This window comes from Mustelus asterias, chromosome 4 (assembly GCF_964213995.1).
Source record: "Mustelus asterias chromosome 4, sMusAst1.hap1.1, whole genome shotgun sequence".
Classification (NCBI taxonomy): domain Eukaryota; kingdom Metazoa; phylum Chordata; class Chondrichthyes; order Carcharhiniformes; family Triakidae; genus Mustelus; species Mustelus asterias.
The window spans coordinates 64,842,779-64,858,885 of NC_135804.1; the positions used below are offsets into that span (position 1 = coordinate 64,842,779).

Here is a 16,107-nt window from a genome sequence, read left to right on the forward strand (position 1 = left end):
GTGCTTAAACAAAGGAGACTATAAAGGGATGAGGGAGGAGTTGGCTAAGGTCGACTGGGAGCAAAAACCTTAAGGTGGGACAATTGAGGAACAGTGGAGGACTTTCAAAGCGATCTTTCACAGTGCTCAGCAAAACTATTACCAGTGATAAGGAAGGACTGTAGAAAAAGAGATAATCAGCTATGGATATCTAAGGAAATGAAGGAGGGTATCAAATTGAAAGAAAATGCATACAAAGTGGCAAAGATTAGTAGGAAACTGGAGGATTAATCAATCTTTAAAGGTTAACAGAAAGCCACGAAAAAAGCTATAAAAAAGAAAGATAGATTATGAGAGTAAACTAGCTCAGAATATAAAAACAGATCGCAAAAGTTTCTACAAATATATAAAACGAAAGAGTGTGGCTAAAGTAAACACTGGTCCTTTAGAAGATGGTAAGAAGTCTCACAACACCAGGTTAAAGTCTAACAGGTTTATTTGGTAACAAATACTATTAGCTTTCGGAGTGCTGCTCCTTCGTCAGATGGAGTGGAAATGTGCTCTCAAACAGTGCACAGAGACACAACATCAAGTTACAGAATACCGATTAGAATGCGAATCCCTAAAGCCAGCCAGGGATTCGCATTCTGATCGGTATTCTGTAACTTGATTTTGTGTCTCTGTGCACTGTTTGAGAGCACATTTCCACTCCATCTGACGAAGGAGCAGCGCTCCGAAAGCTGATGGTATTTGCTATCAAATAAACCTGTTGGACTTTAACCTGGTGTTGTGAGACTTCTTACTGTGTCCACCCCAGTCCAACGCCGGCATCCCCACATCATGACTACCTTTAGAAGATGAGCAGGGGAATGTAATAACTGGAAATGAGGAAATGGTTGAGGCATTTTGTGTCAGTCTTCACAGTGGGAGACACAAATAATATGCCAAAAATTGATGACAAGGCGGCAATGGCAGTGAGGACTTGGAACCTATTATCACTAAAGAGGTAGTGTTGGGTAAGCTAATGAGGCTAAAGGTAGACAAGTCTCCTGGCCCTGATGGAATGCATCCCAGGGTACTAAGAGATGACGGGGGAAATAGCAAATGCACTTGTGGTAATTTATTAAAATTCGTTGGACTCTGGAGTCGTTCCCAGATTGGAAAACAGCAAATGTGACACCACTGATTAAAAAAAGGGGATAGACAAAAGGCGGGTAACTATAAGCCGGTTGGCTTAACTTCTGTAGTAGGGAAAATGCTTGAATCTATCAAAGGAAGAAATAGCAAGACATCTGGATATAAACTGTCCCATTGGGAACTCTGGGTTCATGAAGGGCAGGTCATGTTTGACTAATTTGGTGGAATTCTTTGAGAACATTACATGCGTGGTGGACAATAAGGGACCTGTGGATGTGGTGTATCTGGATTTCCAGAAGGCATTTGACAAGGTGCCGCACCAAAGGCTGCTGCATAAGATAAAGGTGCACAGTGTTACGAGTAATGTATTAGCATGGATAGAAAATTGGTTAACTAACAAAAAGCAAAGAGTGGGGGTAGATGGATGTTTTTTCTGGTTGGCGATCAGTGACGAATGGTGTGCCTCAGGGATCAGTGTTGGGACCTCAATTGTTTACGATTTACATAGATGATTTGGAGTTGGGGACCAAGTGGAGTGTGTCAAAATTCGCAGATGACACTAAGATGAGTGGCAGAACAAAATGTGCAGAGGATGCTGAAAGGCTGCAAAGGGATATAGACAGTCTAAGTGAGTGGGCGAGGGTCTGGCAGATGGAGTACAAATGTTGGTAAATGCGAGGTCATCCATTTTGGTAGGAACAACAACAAAAAAATAGACTATCATTTAAATGGTAAAAATTGCAGCATACTGCTGTGCACAGGGATTTGGGTGTCCTTGAGCATGAATCACAAAAAGTTGGCATGCAGGTGCAGCAGATAATTAAGGCAGCAAATAGAATTTTGTCCTTCATTGATAGAGGGATGGAGTTTAAAAACAGCGAAGTTATGTTGCAGTTGTATAAAGTGCTGGTGAGGTCACACCTGGAATACTGTGTACAGTTTTGGTCTCCTTACTTGAGAAAGGATATACTGGCACTGGAGGGGCTATAGAAGAGATTCACTTGGTTGATTCTCGAGTTGAGAGAGTTGCCTTATGAGAGACTAGGCCTATACTCATTGGGATTCAAAAAAATGAGGGGAGATCTTATGGAAACATACAAGATTATGAAGGGAATAGATAAGAAGGAAGCAGAGTTGTTTCTTCTGGCAGGTGAAACTAGAACTAGGGAGCATGGCCTCAAAATAAGGGGAAGCAGATTTAGGACTGAGTTGCAGAGGAACTTCTTCACCCAAAGGGTTGTGAATCTGTGGAATTCCCTGCCCAGGGAAGCAGTTGAGGCTATCTCATTGAATGTTTTTAAGGCACGGACAGATACATTTTTGAATAGTAAAGGAATTAAGGGTTATGGTGAGTGGGCGGGTAAGTGGAGTTGAGTCTACGAAAAGAATTTCCATGATCTCATTAAAAGGCAGAACAGATTCAAGGGTCCAGATGGCCTACTCCTGCTTCTAGTTCTTATGTTCTTATATTTGTGGAGCAGCCTCCTCCTGTTGGCTGTTTAAGTGCCCAGCACCATTCATGATTGGAGGTCGTCGGACAGCAGAGCTTTGACCTTATCAGTAGGTCGTGAGATCACATAGCTCTGGTTATTGCATACTGCAACCACTGTTTGGCATGCAAGTAGCATTGTGCAACAGTTTCGCCGCCAGGATAAGGATATTTAGAGATGGCTGGTGCTGCTTCCTACACTCTTTATTGAACTAGTGCTGATCCCTTGGCTTGATGGTAGTGGGAGAGCAAGGGATACGCATGCCAGGCCATGAAGGAACATACAACTACTGTCTGGATTTGCCAGTCCCAATCCTTGTTGCACACTGAATGTGGAACTGGAACCCTGAAAAGCTATGGCTGTCCAGCTAAATCGAAATGGCAGTCTTGTTTATTCCCAAATAGACTCCAGCCAGGAAACTATTCAAACCCAGCGTTCTTCCGTCATTTTACCTTTAGCACCCAATCTTTCTCATCATTCTCTGCTTTAATGTAGTTCAACGATCAGTGTTTCTTGGAGCCAAAACATTCTCTTTTCACTTCTCAAACTCCAAATACAGTCCTGTGCAAACTACTCCCACTCCTCCAGCATCTCCATGTTAAAATCACTCTCTGCAGTTAAATACCCCAACTTATTTTGGCTCAAAACCTATTTGACCTCAGTCTTTGTCTTTCAGTTCTCAAAGTTGTTTCAGTAGCGATTACTGCTCAAAAGGGGTTACGATCATGCATAACCCTAGATAACCCTTTCGATTCAGAACAAATGGTTTTACAAAGTCTTTTAAGTTGTTAGTCAAGTAACTCCAATTACATGCAAACACCAATGACAAGTTTATTCTTGTAATTAACACCCATTATGCTTTGAAGTCTTGTTTGTCCTCTTCATCTTAGAGGTTTCTAGAACAAATTATTCTTGCTGGTGACTCTGAATATCTTTCTGGTCCAATATCTAGCCGATTATTGACTGTGCATCCAGAGCAATGAACAAAAACAATTTTATAATGTTTATCGACTGGATGCATCCTTTGCCTCAAGATTTCTCCCATTTTCAAAAAGCAGGAGCGATCACTGTCAGCTTCAATTCAGACTTGAATGAGCAACTAAACTTAAGAATATTTAACTAATATATAGTAGCAATAGTAAGCAACTCGTCAAACACAGTGAACTACAATCTGCTTTACTATTAAGTTATTTATAAACACAGTCTGTTTCTTTTGTAGTCTATGTAAGTCAAATGAAGATGCCAACTGACTCAACAACCTGTTTCTTAATTGCCCTGAAACACTGATGAATTGAAAAGTTAAATTAAATATAACTGAGCAAATCATGTTAAATGTCTCTGCCTCAGCACAACTTAACTCCTTGCTCAAGCTTTGCAAATCATCGACTAATTTGCTGTAATTGCATTGCAAAAGATAAGGGACTTCAATATATCTTGTGACTTACTCTTAGAAAACTAGTAGTAGCCAAAATAGTGAGGGCCTTTTAAATCTGGATCATGATCTGGGTTGGGCACTACACAGAAACCTCCAATGCAAACAATTGTAAGGAAGCATGACCCTTCCTATAATACATTATTTAGCTGAGTTTTGTGCTAAAGCAGTGGTTCCCAAAGGGTGCGGCGAGAGAGGATGGCAAGTGTGGCGGGAAGATTCAAGGACAATCAAAGAAACATTTAAACATGGATAGATATTTTTCCAAAGTGAGAGCAAGAGCATCAAGTGATGCTGAGGACGATGTCCCATGATCATATTATAAAGTAGTTGTGTTCTATGTTATGAGTCAAGCACTGCTAGGAGTTGTTTTTTTTTGTTTTTGAATGCATTTCTTATCAATAAAATATTTGGTGTGGCACGAGCAAATTTTTATTCCAAAAGTGTGGCCCAGTGAAAAAAGTTTGGGAACCACTGTGCTAAAGGGTGTATCTAATGTACGAAAATGATCTGGAAATTACTCAATATGGATTAGAAAACAGCAACAATATAAAACCTTACTGGCATAAAGAAAAATCTGAACGTATAGGCTGGATAGTAACAGGCCTAACATTTAAATTGTCCCTTGGCTTGAATGAGCGCATCAATTATCAGCTGTGCTCATAATAAAAGCCGAAGTTATTCTTTAGCACCATAGCGTAGCCTATGTTGGTTGGAAGGTACCATCACAGGTTTAAAAGTAGTGCAGAAAAACAAACGGGAAATTAAAAGTCAGTAAAACCAGTAGAAATGCGAGTGTTGTGGAAGTCAGAATTCAAGCGGACACTGCACAGAGCAATGAAGGCAATATAAATACAATAGAGAGAGAGAGCACCTCAAATCTGGCTACACAAAAACTGAGTGTCCAAAAATCAGACAGACATTTTAAAAATCTTATAAGCATCATAGAACCATAGAAAATTACAGCTCAGAAACAGGCCTTTTGGCCTTTCTTGTCTGTGCCGAACCATTTTTTGCCTAGTCCCACTGACCTGCACTTGGATCATATCCCTTCACACCCCTCTCATCCATGAACCCGTCCAAGTTTTTCTTAAATGTTAAAAGTGACCCCGCATTTACCACTTTATCCGGCAGCTCATTCCACACTCCCACCACTCTCTGCGTGAAGAAGTCCCCCCTAATATTCCCTTTAAACTTTTCTCCTTTCACCCTTAACCCATGCCCTCTGGTTTTTTTCTCCCCTCGCCTCAGCGGAAAAAGCCTGCTTGCATTCACTCTATCTATACCCATCAAAATCTTATACACCTCTATCAAATCTCCCCTCAATCTTCTACGCTCCAGGGAATAAAGTCCCAACCTATTCAATCTCTCTCTGAAACTCAGCTTCTCAAGTCCTGGCAACATCCTTGTGAACCTTCTCTGCACTCTTTCAACCTTATTTACATCCTTCCTGTAACTAGGTGACCAAAACTGTACACAATACTCCAAATTCGGCCTCACCAATGCCTTATATAACCTTACCATAACACTCCAACTTTTATACTCGATACTCCGATTTATAAAGGCCAATGTACCAAAGGAACTCTTTACGACCCTATCCACCTGTGACGTCACTTTTAGGGAATTCTGTACCTGCATTCCCAGATCCCTCTGTTCAACTGCACTCTTCAGAGTCCTACCATTTACCCTGTACGTTCTACTTTGGTTTGTCCTTCCAATGTGCAATATCTCACACTTGTCTGCGTTAAATTCCATTTGCCATTTTTCAGCCCATTTTTCTAGCTGGTCCAAATCCCTCTGCAAGCTTTGAAAACCTTCCTCACTGTCCACTACACCTCCGATCTTTGTATCATCAGCAAACTTGCTGATCCAATTGACCACATTATCATCCAGATCATTGATATGGATGACAAACAATGGACCCAACACCGATCCCTGCGGCACACCACTAGTCACAGGCCTCCACTCAGAGAAGCAATCCTCCACAACCACTCTCTGGCTTCTTCCATTGAGCCAGTGTCTAATCCAATTTATTACCTCCTCATGTATACCTAGCGACTGAACCTTCCCAACTAACCTCCCATGAGGGACCTTGTCAAAGGCCTTGCTGAAATCCAGATAGACAACATCCACCGCCTGCCCTTCATCCACTTTCCTGGTAACCTCCTCGAAAAACTCTAATAGATTGGTCAAACATGACCTACCACGCACAAAGCCATGTTGACTCTCCCTAATAAGTCCCTGTCTATCCAAATATTTGTAGATCCTATCCCTTATCACACCTTCCAATAACTTGCCCACCACCGATGTCAAACTTACTGGCCTATAATTTCCCGGATTTCTTTTGGAACCTTTTTTAAACAACGGAACAACATGAGCCACCCTCCAATCATCCGGCACCTCCCCCGTGAATACTGACATTTTAAATATGTCTGCCAGGGCCCCTACAAGTTCAACACGAGCTTCCCTCAAGGTCCGTGGGAGTACCCTGTCCGGTCCTGGGGATTTATCCACTCTGATTTGCCTCAAGACAGCAAGCACCTCCTCCCCTTTAATCTGTAAAGGTTCCAAGATCTCCCTACCTGTTTGCCCTATTTCCGTAGACTCCATGCCCGTTTCCTCAGTAAATACGGATGCAAAAAAACCATTTAGTATCTCCCCCATCTCTTTTGGTTCCATACACAGTCTACCACTCTGGTCTTCAAGAGGACCAATTTTATCCCTCACTATCCTTTTGCTCCTAACATACCTATAGAAGCTCTTTGGACTTTCCTTCACTCTGTCTGCCAAAGCAACCTCATGTCTTCTTTTAGCCCTCCTGATTTCCCTCTTAAGTAGCTTCTTGCACTTTTTATACTCCTCGAGCATCTGATGTGTTCCTTGCTGCCTGTACATTTCATACAACTCTCTCTTCCTCTTAATCAGTGTTACAATCTCCCTCGAGAACCAAGGTTCCTTATTCCTATTTACTTTGCCTTTAATCCTGACAGGAACATACAAACTCTGCACTCTCAAAATTTCTCCTTTGAAGGCCTCCCACTTTCCATTTACATCCTGACCAGAGAACAGCCTGTGCCAATCCACACTTCCCAGATCCCTTCGCATTTCATCAAATTTGGCCTTTTACCAGTTCAGAACTTCAACCCGAGGACCAGATCTATCTTTATCCATGATCAGGTTGAAACTAATGGCATTATGATCACTGGATCCAAAGTGTTCCCTCACACTCACATCCATCACCTGCCCTAACTCATTTCCCAATAGGAGATCCAATATCGCATCCTCTCTCGTTGGCACCTCTATATACTGATGTAGAAAATTCTCCTGAACACATTTTACAAACTCTACCCTGTCTAAACCTTTAACAGTATGTGAGTCCCAATCTATATGTGGAAAATTAAAATCCCCTACTATCACAACTTTGTGTTTCTTGCAGTTGTCAGCTATCTGTCCGCTGATTTGCTCCTCCAATTCTCGCTGGCTATTGGGTGGTTTTGAATAAAATTAAAAATTTAGCTGGACAATTTGGCTAGGCCCTGAATTGTGGATCCAGACTCGCTACTGGTTTCCCCACTTGGTGTGCTGCTCTATTCCAACTCCAAGCGACCCTTTGTCCCACCCTGGCTCAGCTCGACCCCATCTGCCCACAGCCTGACCTGAAATTTGGCATGGCCTTGGTCCCGAGTGTGCAGGATGAGATGCTATACCTGCATACCAATTTAACTTCACATTGCTCCAATATATCTCAAATCTGACCCATTAAAATTATTTTTAAAAATACCCAACTTGGTTTCAAATTTAACACACCTATATCCAACCCCTCCGTTCTGATTGTACTAATTTTATTTTCAATCCACCTTTAGTTCTCAAAATCAGCAGCCTCTATCTACCACTACCTAGTTTTTATGTTCAAATTGCCCTTTTGTGTGACTGCATTGTGTGTGCAGTTTTATATCAAATAGTTTTCATTCAGCTGCAGCACGTCTATCTTAGGATTCAATCACATTTATAACTATAAGTGATAATCACGAATACACATCAGATGCTGATGTGAGGTGTGTAATGTATAGTTTGTAATATATGCAGTGATCTTTTCTGGAAGTAACCAAGCAGACACAAGTTACTTTAAATTCAGAACTCCAATTGCATTGGACTGTTGTGGGCTCTGTTTCACGGAGACGTGGCTCACTCCTGCTTCATCGGACTGTGCCCTACAACCAGAGGGCTTCTCAATCCATCAAAAGGACCATACAACGGCCTCAGACCAGGCTAGGGGAGATAGGGTCTGCTTCCTAATCAACACCTCGTGGTGCCTAGACATAGCAACACTGGCGAGTTTCTGCTCCTTGGACCTAGAATATCTGGCACTAAAATGCTGCCCTTACTACCTTCTGCGGGGGTTCATCTGTGTTATCCCGACAGCAGTTTACATCCCACCCCATGCGACATGAAGATCGCGCTGGATGAAATATACACCACTACAAATAGTCTTGAGACGAAACATCCAGAGGCCTTGTTCATCGTGGCCGGGGACGTCAAATCGGGCCAAGCTCAAGAGCGCACTACCAAGTTAGCACCAACACGTCCCCTGTTCCATCAGAGTCCCAAACATCCTAGACGACTGCTACACAAATATCAAACATGTCTACCGCTCTATCACCCGCCCACACTTGGGCAAATCAGATCACAATGCTGTGCTCCTGGCTTACAAGCAAAAACTGAAGCGGGAGAATCCTTCAAAGGAAATCGTGCAATGTTGGTCTGAGGAATCAGATGATCTCCTACATGCTTAGAGTCAGTGGATTGGTCAGTATTTAAAAACTCTGCAACCAGCCTGAACGAGTACACCACGACAGTAACTGACTTCATTCGTAAGTGTATAGAAGACTGTGTGCCAAAGAAGCAAATCTGCATGTTTCCCAACCTGAAACCATGGATGAACAGGGATATCCACTGCTTGCTGAAGTCTAGGTCTGAGGCGCTCAAGTCAGGCGACCCTGACCTATAAAAGAAAGCCAAATACTATCTAAGGAGATCCATTAAAGATGCCAAAAGACAGTACCGGACAAAGCTAGTGTCCCAGACTAGCCACACAGACCCCTGCCGACTATGGCAAGGTCTGCAAGACATAACAGGCTAGAAGATGAAGACATGCAAAATCGCCAGCTCCAACGCACCCCTCCCTGATGAGCTCAATGCATTTGAACCCTGTTTTGAGCAAGAGGTCAGCGAGAACAAGCCCTCCACCCTGGAAGCCTCGGCTGAACCTGTATCTGAGGTCACCATTGCAGATGTCAGAGCAGATTTCTTGAAGGTCAACCCATGAAAAGCGACTTGCCCAGATGGGGTACTCGGACAAGCATTCCGATCCTGTGCGGATCAGCTGACGGGGGTATTCGCAGACATCTTCAACCTCTCTTTACAACAATCTGAGGTCCCGATCTGTTTCAAAAAGACGACCATCGTCTCAGTACCAAAGAAAAGCCAAGCAGCATGCCTTTATGACCATCATCCGGTGGCTCTGACATCCATCGTCATGAAGTGCTTAGAAAGGTTAGTCATGATACAAATCAATTCCAGCCACCCGAACTGCCTAGATCCACTACATTTCACCTACCACCGCAACAGGTCCACAGCAAACGCCATCTCCCTGGCCCTGCACTCAACCCTGGAACACTTAGGATAACAAGGACACCTACGTCAGACTTATTGACTACAGCTCAAACTTCAACACCATTATTCTTATGAAACTCATCTCCAAACTCCACGGCCTGGGCCTCAGCTCCTCCCTCTGCGACTGAATACTGAACTTCCCCTCCAACTCGATTTTCAAGTTTGCTGATGACACCACCATAGTGGGTCGGATCTCAAACAATGACAAGACAGAGTACAGGAATGAGATAGAGAATCTGGTGAACTGGTGCAGTAACAATAATCTCTCCCTCAATGTCAACAAAACTAAGGAGATTGTCAGCGACTTCAGGAAGCATAGTGGAGAACATGCCCCTGTCTACATCAATGGGGACAAAGTAGAAAGGGTCGAGAGCTTCAAGTTTTTAGGTGTCCAGGTGTCCAGATCACCAACAACCTGTCCTGGTCCCCCCATGCCGACACTATAGTTAAGAAAGCCCACCAATGCCTCTACTTTCTCAGAAGACTAAGGAAATTTGGCATGTCAGCTACAATTCTCACCAACTTTTACAGATGCACCATAGAAAGCATTCTTCCTGGTTGTATCACAGCTTGGTATGGCTCCTGCTCTGCCCAAGACCGCAAGGAACTACAAAAGGTCGTGAATGTAGCCCAAACCATCACACAAACCAGCCTCCCATCCACTGACTGTCTACATTTCCTGCTGCCTCGGCAAAGCAGCCAGCATAATTAAGGGCCCCACGCACCCCAGACACTCTCTCTTCTATCTTCTTCCGTTGGGAAAAAGTCTGAGGTCACATACCAACTTCTTCCCTGCTGCCATCAGACTTTTGAATGGACCTACCTTGCATTAAGCTGATCTTTCTCTACACCTTAGCTATGACTGTAACACTACACTCTGCACTCTCTCCTTTCCTTGTCGAAGAATGGTATGCTTTGTCTGTGTAGCGCGCAAGAAACAATATTTTTCACTATACTAATACATGTGACAATAAATTAAATCAAAGCATTGCCAAAATATTAGTTAACACCATGAAACCTACTCATTAAGGAGACAGACCCAAACCCTGAAGAATATTTTATTCTTCATTCTCACATAGTTGATGGTACACTCTGAAGACCTGCCCTTGATTTAAGCTGCTCAACAACCCGGCACTGGAAAAAGATCAGAACTAATTGAGAATCTGGTTTCCTTTCCACAGAGCTTGATGTTAGGCCATAAGACATCGGAGCATAATTAGGCCATTTGGCGCAGAGTCTGTTCTGCCATTCAATCATGGCTAAGTTTCTCAGCCCCATTGCCCCACCTTTTCCCCGTAACCTTTGACCCCCATACCAATCAAGAACTTGTATATCTCTATCTTAAATACACTCAATGACCTGGCCTCTACAGCCTTCTGAGGCAATGAATTCCATAGATTCACCACCCTCTGGCTGAAGAAATTCCCCCTCATCTTGGTTCCAAATGGTCATCCCATTATCCTGAGGCTGTGCCCTCAGATCCTAGTCTCTCCTACTAATGGAAACATTTCTTCATTAGTCCACTCTATCCTTCTAAACTCCATTGAGTATAGACCAAGAGTTCTTAAATGCTCCTCATACACATCAAGCTTTTCATTCCTGGGAAGATTCTCGTGAACCTCCTCTATATCCTCACCAGGGCCAGCACATCCTTCCTTAGATATGGGGCCCAATGTTGCTCACAATACTCCAAACGTGGTCTGACCAGAGCCTTATAAAGCCTTGGCAGTACATCCCTGTTTTTGTATTCTAGTCCTCTCAAAATGAATGCTAACATTGCTTTCTAACTACAAACATTGCCTTTCTAACTACCAACTCAACCTGCTAACTTTGAGAATCTTGAACTAGGATTTCCAAGTCCCTTTGTGCTTCCAATTTTTAAATTCTCTCCCCATTTAGAAAATAGTCTGCATCTCTATTCTTCCTACCAAAGTGCATAACCTCACGCTTTCCCACATTGCATTGCATCTGCCACTTCTTTGCCCACTCTCCTAACCTGTCCAAATCGTTCTGCAGCCTCCCCGCCTCCTCAATACCACCTGCCCCTCCACTTATCTTTGCATCATGTTGTCGCCAGTTAAGAGCACAGCAAATTTCAGCAAAAACTGACCTAACTGCAAGTTCAGAGAAGTACATACCAAATCAAAGTGAGATTTACTAACCCGTAATGCAGTGGCAAAATTATTCTTTAGATTGGTAGCAATGCTCATTAGTAATGGCTCCCTGCATGTAATCATTGCCATTCCTGCCGTGAGATTACGCATCATGTGATGGGCTGCAACTCGCATCCGTGATTCCTCAGAATCCAGGGCAAAATCCTTCCTGACTATCTGTTCGCATGTGGTCATGGCAATCTTGATGGAACGGTCAACAACAGGATGAACAAGCTCCTGCACAGCACGTTCTATTGCCTGCCGCACGTACGACTTCAGCTGAGGGTGGGCTTGGAATAAAGGAATCTGAAAAGAAAAGCAGGTTAAACGTTAAACAGAGTCATTCAACAAGTGACACTTTACCCAAATGATTTGTGAAGCATATGTTTCTGCATTTAAAATTAATAAAACACGCCTTAAAGCCAACACTCCAAGTGAATCTTGTATTATTGCAGGGTGAATCTACAAATCTTCTGTTTTAGCATTAATGCAATCACCACATGAAAGGCATTTAACAATGTAACCCAAAATGCATCCATCTATCCTTTGTATTTAAAAGGGCCAAACACGGTAGTGCAGCATGGTTCCAAATCAGACTGTTTTGCCAGCCGAAGTGGTACGTGACAGGAAGCAAGGCCAAGTGTGAAAAATAAAGGCAATGCTCCCTAGCAATGAGCCATAATGGAAAGTAACAACAACATGGGGGCAAAGAGTCTCTTCCACCTTTTCAGAGTCAAATCTAGTGGCCATGGGGAACCCACAGACCAAGAAAATAGGTTGGGGAGATGTGGTAAGTGGAAGTGGGAGAAAGATGGTGAACTGGCGCCAGTGGTGGTGGTCATACTTTCCTTCACTATGCTCTTATTTTTTTTAAATGATGTGTGGTCACTTTTGTAGGAAATGTATCAGCCAATTTGCATACAGCAAGCTGCTATAAACATCAATGTGATAATGACTAGATAGACGTTAATCAATATCACAAAAACAAGTTAAGCACTGGCCAGTTCACTTGGGATAATTCCCTGTTCTTGTGTGAAGGAATGCCATGGGATCTTTACATCCACTTGAGAGAACAGACAGAACATTAGTCTCATCTGAAAGACACTACCTTTGACAGTGCAACATTCCCTCTATACCGCACTGGAGTGTCAGCCTTGACTTTTGTGCTTAATTTTTGGTGTGGGACTAAAATCCACAACCTTCCGACACAAAGGCGAAAGTGCTGCCAACTGAATCATGACTGACATTGAAAACCAGGACATAACATTTTACTTTTAAAATTGGTCATCATTTTGGCCATGTATTTTTAAAGGATTCATTCTGAAAGTATGCAATAATTTGAGAAGTGCAAAGAGGAAAGCTGAAATGTGGAATTAAGTGAAAATGAAAGGTTCAGATATCAAAGAACAAGGGAAAGTATACATAATTACTTAATATTTGTTAAATCACAACATATAAAACAAAGAAAGATAGGATGCTGGTTCAGTGCAGTCGAGCACCAAATCTTTTGTTGAACTGAATTACCCAATCAAGACAGCAATGCTTTGTAAAAAGAAACAAATTTGCTCTGACGTGGCTGACTTGCAGTTAAGATGTTGACCTGAATGTGAGTGCAGTTCAAGTAGAATGGCAACTTGTCTTCGTTTATTGCAGACATGTAAATATTAAGTTGACTGAATAATGGTTAATTTAGTACTGTTTATTTTGCTATGTTATCAAGCAGTCACCTAGATTTGCAATGGTCCTTGGTGTGTGGCTTGTCAAAGTTCTGAAGCAAATTACTCTCAATTTTTTTTACAATAGAACAGGCGCTGGCTCAAATTTCAACACAACTACTTGAAAAATATGAAACTTTTAAGCATTAACTTTATCAATGGCTTTCAGGCTTCCCGATCCAAATGCTAAAGAGGTAAATTTACCAGCGTGATACATAGTTCACTAATAGTAATACTAATTTGATGCAATAAGTACTGAACCGATAATGAACTTACAGCCACTGAAAAGCACATTAAAAATCATGCACTCGTACATCTGTGGGCACTGGTTACTGAATTATTAATAGAAAGGTGTGCAGTTCAGGAAACCAAGGTAGGTTGACGGAAGCAAGAAATTGGTTCGTGAGGCAGATCTTGAACTTGGCCAAGAAAGACAAAAGACGGATTCAGTCAGGGCTACTTTTGCCTGCTGTGCTAAAACAACGGACAAAACCAGACCTCATGGGGAGAATTTTCATGAGTCTGTAGCCCAAAATAATGAATATGAGAGATCTAAATAATTGAAGAGCACACCTGTGAAGGAACATGGCTAATTTATCTTCCATTTGATAAAACAGAAGAAAAATCACCTGAGTTCATTATAAATGTGCACTCCATCGGACTCAATTATCTAATCTGTTCTGCACCTGGATGCTGAAGGATGAAAATATTTCTTTACCTATCGGGTGCCAGGCAAACGTTGAGCAAATGTATTGCGACTCCCCAGTGGACAGCATTCCAATGCTTCCCTCCCTTCACCCAATTTGAATTGCACTTCATTCATTTTCAGAAGGAAATTGAAGCAACAGGAAATAATCCACACTTCTACACTTCCATACTGGAATGAAGACTGGACAATTACTTCAATAATACCGGAAATTATTTCTGAAAGGGTTAGTTGGTCCCAAATGGACTGCATTGTAGCACACCCTAAGTAGCAAGACTGGGTGCTAATTTAGAATCTCTAGACTGTGTCTGATTATGAATTGAGTGGCACCATGTGCCCAATTGCACCATTACTTGGCCAGTGTGTGAAGCTGCCTCAGCCCAATTACAGTAAGAAGTCTCTCAACACCAGGCTAAAGTCTAACAGGTTTATTTGGTAGCAAAAGCCACTAGTCGTGGGGGTTACAGATAGTGTGACATGAACCCAAGATCCCGGTTGAGGCCGTCTTCATGTGTGCGGAACTTGGCTATCAGTCTCTGCTCAGCGATTCTGCATTGTTGTGTGTCGTGAAGGCCGCCTTGGAGAACGCTTACCCGAAGATCAGAGGCCGAATGCCCGTGACCGCTGAAGTGTTCCCCCACAGGAAGAGAACACTCTTGCCTGGTGATTGCTGAGCGGTGTTCATTCATCTGTTGTCGTAGCGTCTGCATGGTCTCCCCAATGTACCATGCCTCGGGACATCCTTTTGACAACGTTGGCCGAGTTGCAAGTGTATGTACCGTGTACCTGGTGGATGGTGTTCTGACGTGAGATGATGGCATCCGTGTCGATGATCCGGCACGTCTTGCAGAGGTTGCTGTGGCAGGGTTGTGTGGTGTCGTGATCACGGTTCTTCTGAAGGCTGGGTAGTTTTGCTGCGGACAATGGTCTGTTTGAGGTTGTGCGATTGTTTGAAGGCAAGAAGTGGGGGTGTGGGGATGGCCTTGGCGAGATGTTCGTCTTCATCAATGACATGTTGAAGCTCCGGAGAAGATGTTGTAGCTTCTCCGCTCCGGGGAAGTACTGGACGACGAAGGGTTCTCTGCCCGCTGTGTCCGTGTTTGTCTTCCTGTGTATACGGAGGGCTTGTCTGTAGGAGATGACTTCTTTAACATATTTAGGGTGGAAGCTGGAGAAGTGGAGCATCGTGAGGTTATCTGTGGGCTTGCGGTACAGTGACGTGCTGAGCTAACCGTCCTTGATGGAGATGCGTGTGTCCAAGAGTGCAACTGATTCCGGATAGTTGTGCATGTTGAGTCTGATGGTGGGATGGAACTTGCTGCTGTCATCATATAGTTGTTTCAGTGATTGTTCACCATGAGTCCAAAGAAAGAAAATGTCATCGATGTATCTAGTGTATAGCATCGGTTGAAGGTCCTGTGCGGTGAAGAGGTCTTGTTCGAATCTGTGCATGAAGATGTTAGCATAGTGAGGTGTGAATTTGGTCATCCACTTCATCCTGGACCACAATGTCTTTACCTTTAACAACCAGTTCTTCATCCAGACACACAGAACAAGCATGGGGACCACGGATAACCTCACGATGCTCCACTTCTCCAGTTTCCACCCTAAACACATTAAAGCCATCCCCTACGGACAAGCCCTTCGTATACACAGGATCTGCTCAGATGAGGAGGATCGCAACAGACACCTCCAGACGCTGAAAGATGCCCTCATAAGAACAGGATATGGCGCTCGACTCATCAATCAACAGTTCCGACGTGCCACAACGAAAAACCGCACTGACCTCCTCAGAAGACAAACATGACACGGGCATTCGGCC

General features: G+C 43.1%; 1 protein-coding gene across 10 annotated transcripts in view; it reads right to left on the reverse strand.

Moving 5' to 3' along the window:
• Positions 1-16,107, reverse strand: part of cnot1 (CCR4-NOT transcription complex, subunit 1) — a 204,249-nt gene that overhangs the window by 34,483 nt on the left and 153,659 nt on the right. For all 10 annotated transcript variants that reach the window (XM_078211150.1, XM_078211147.1, XM_078211148.1 and 7 more), the window contains one exon: positions 11,874-12,170. In XM_078211150.1, coding sequence (XP_078067276.1) covers positions 11,874-12,170 — 297 coding nt within the window. The remainder of the gene's footprint in view (positions 1-11,873; positions 12,171-16,107) is intronic.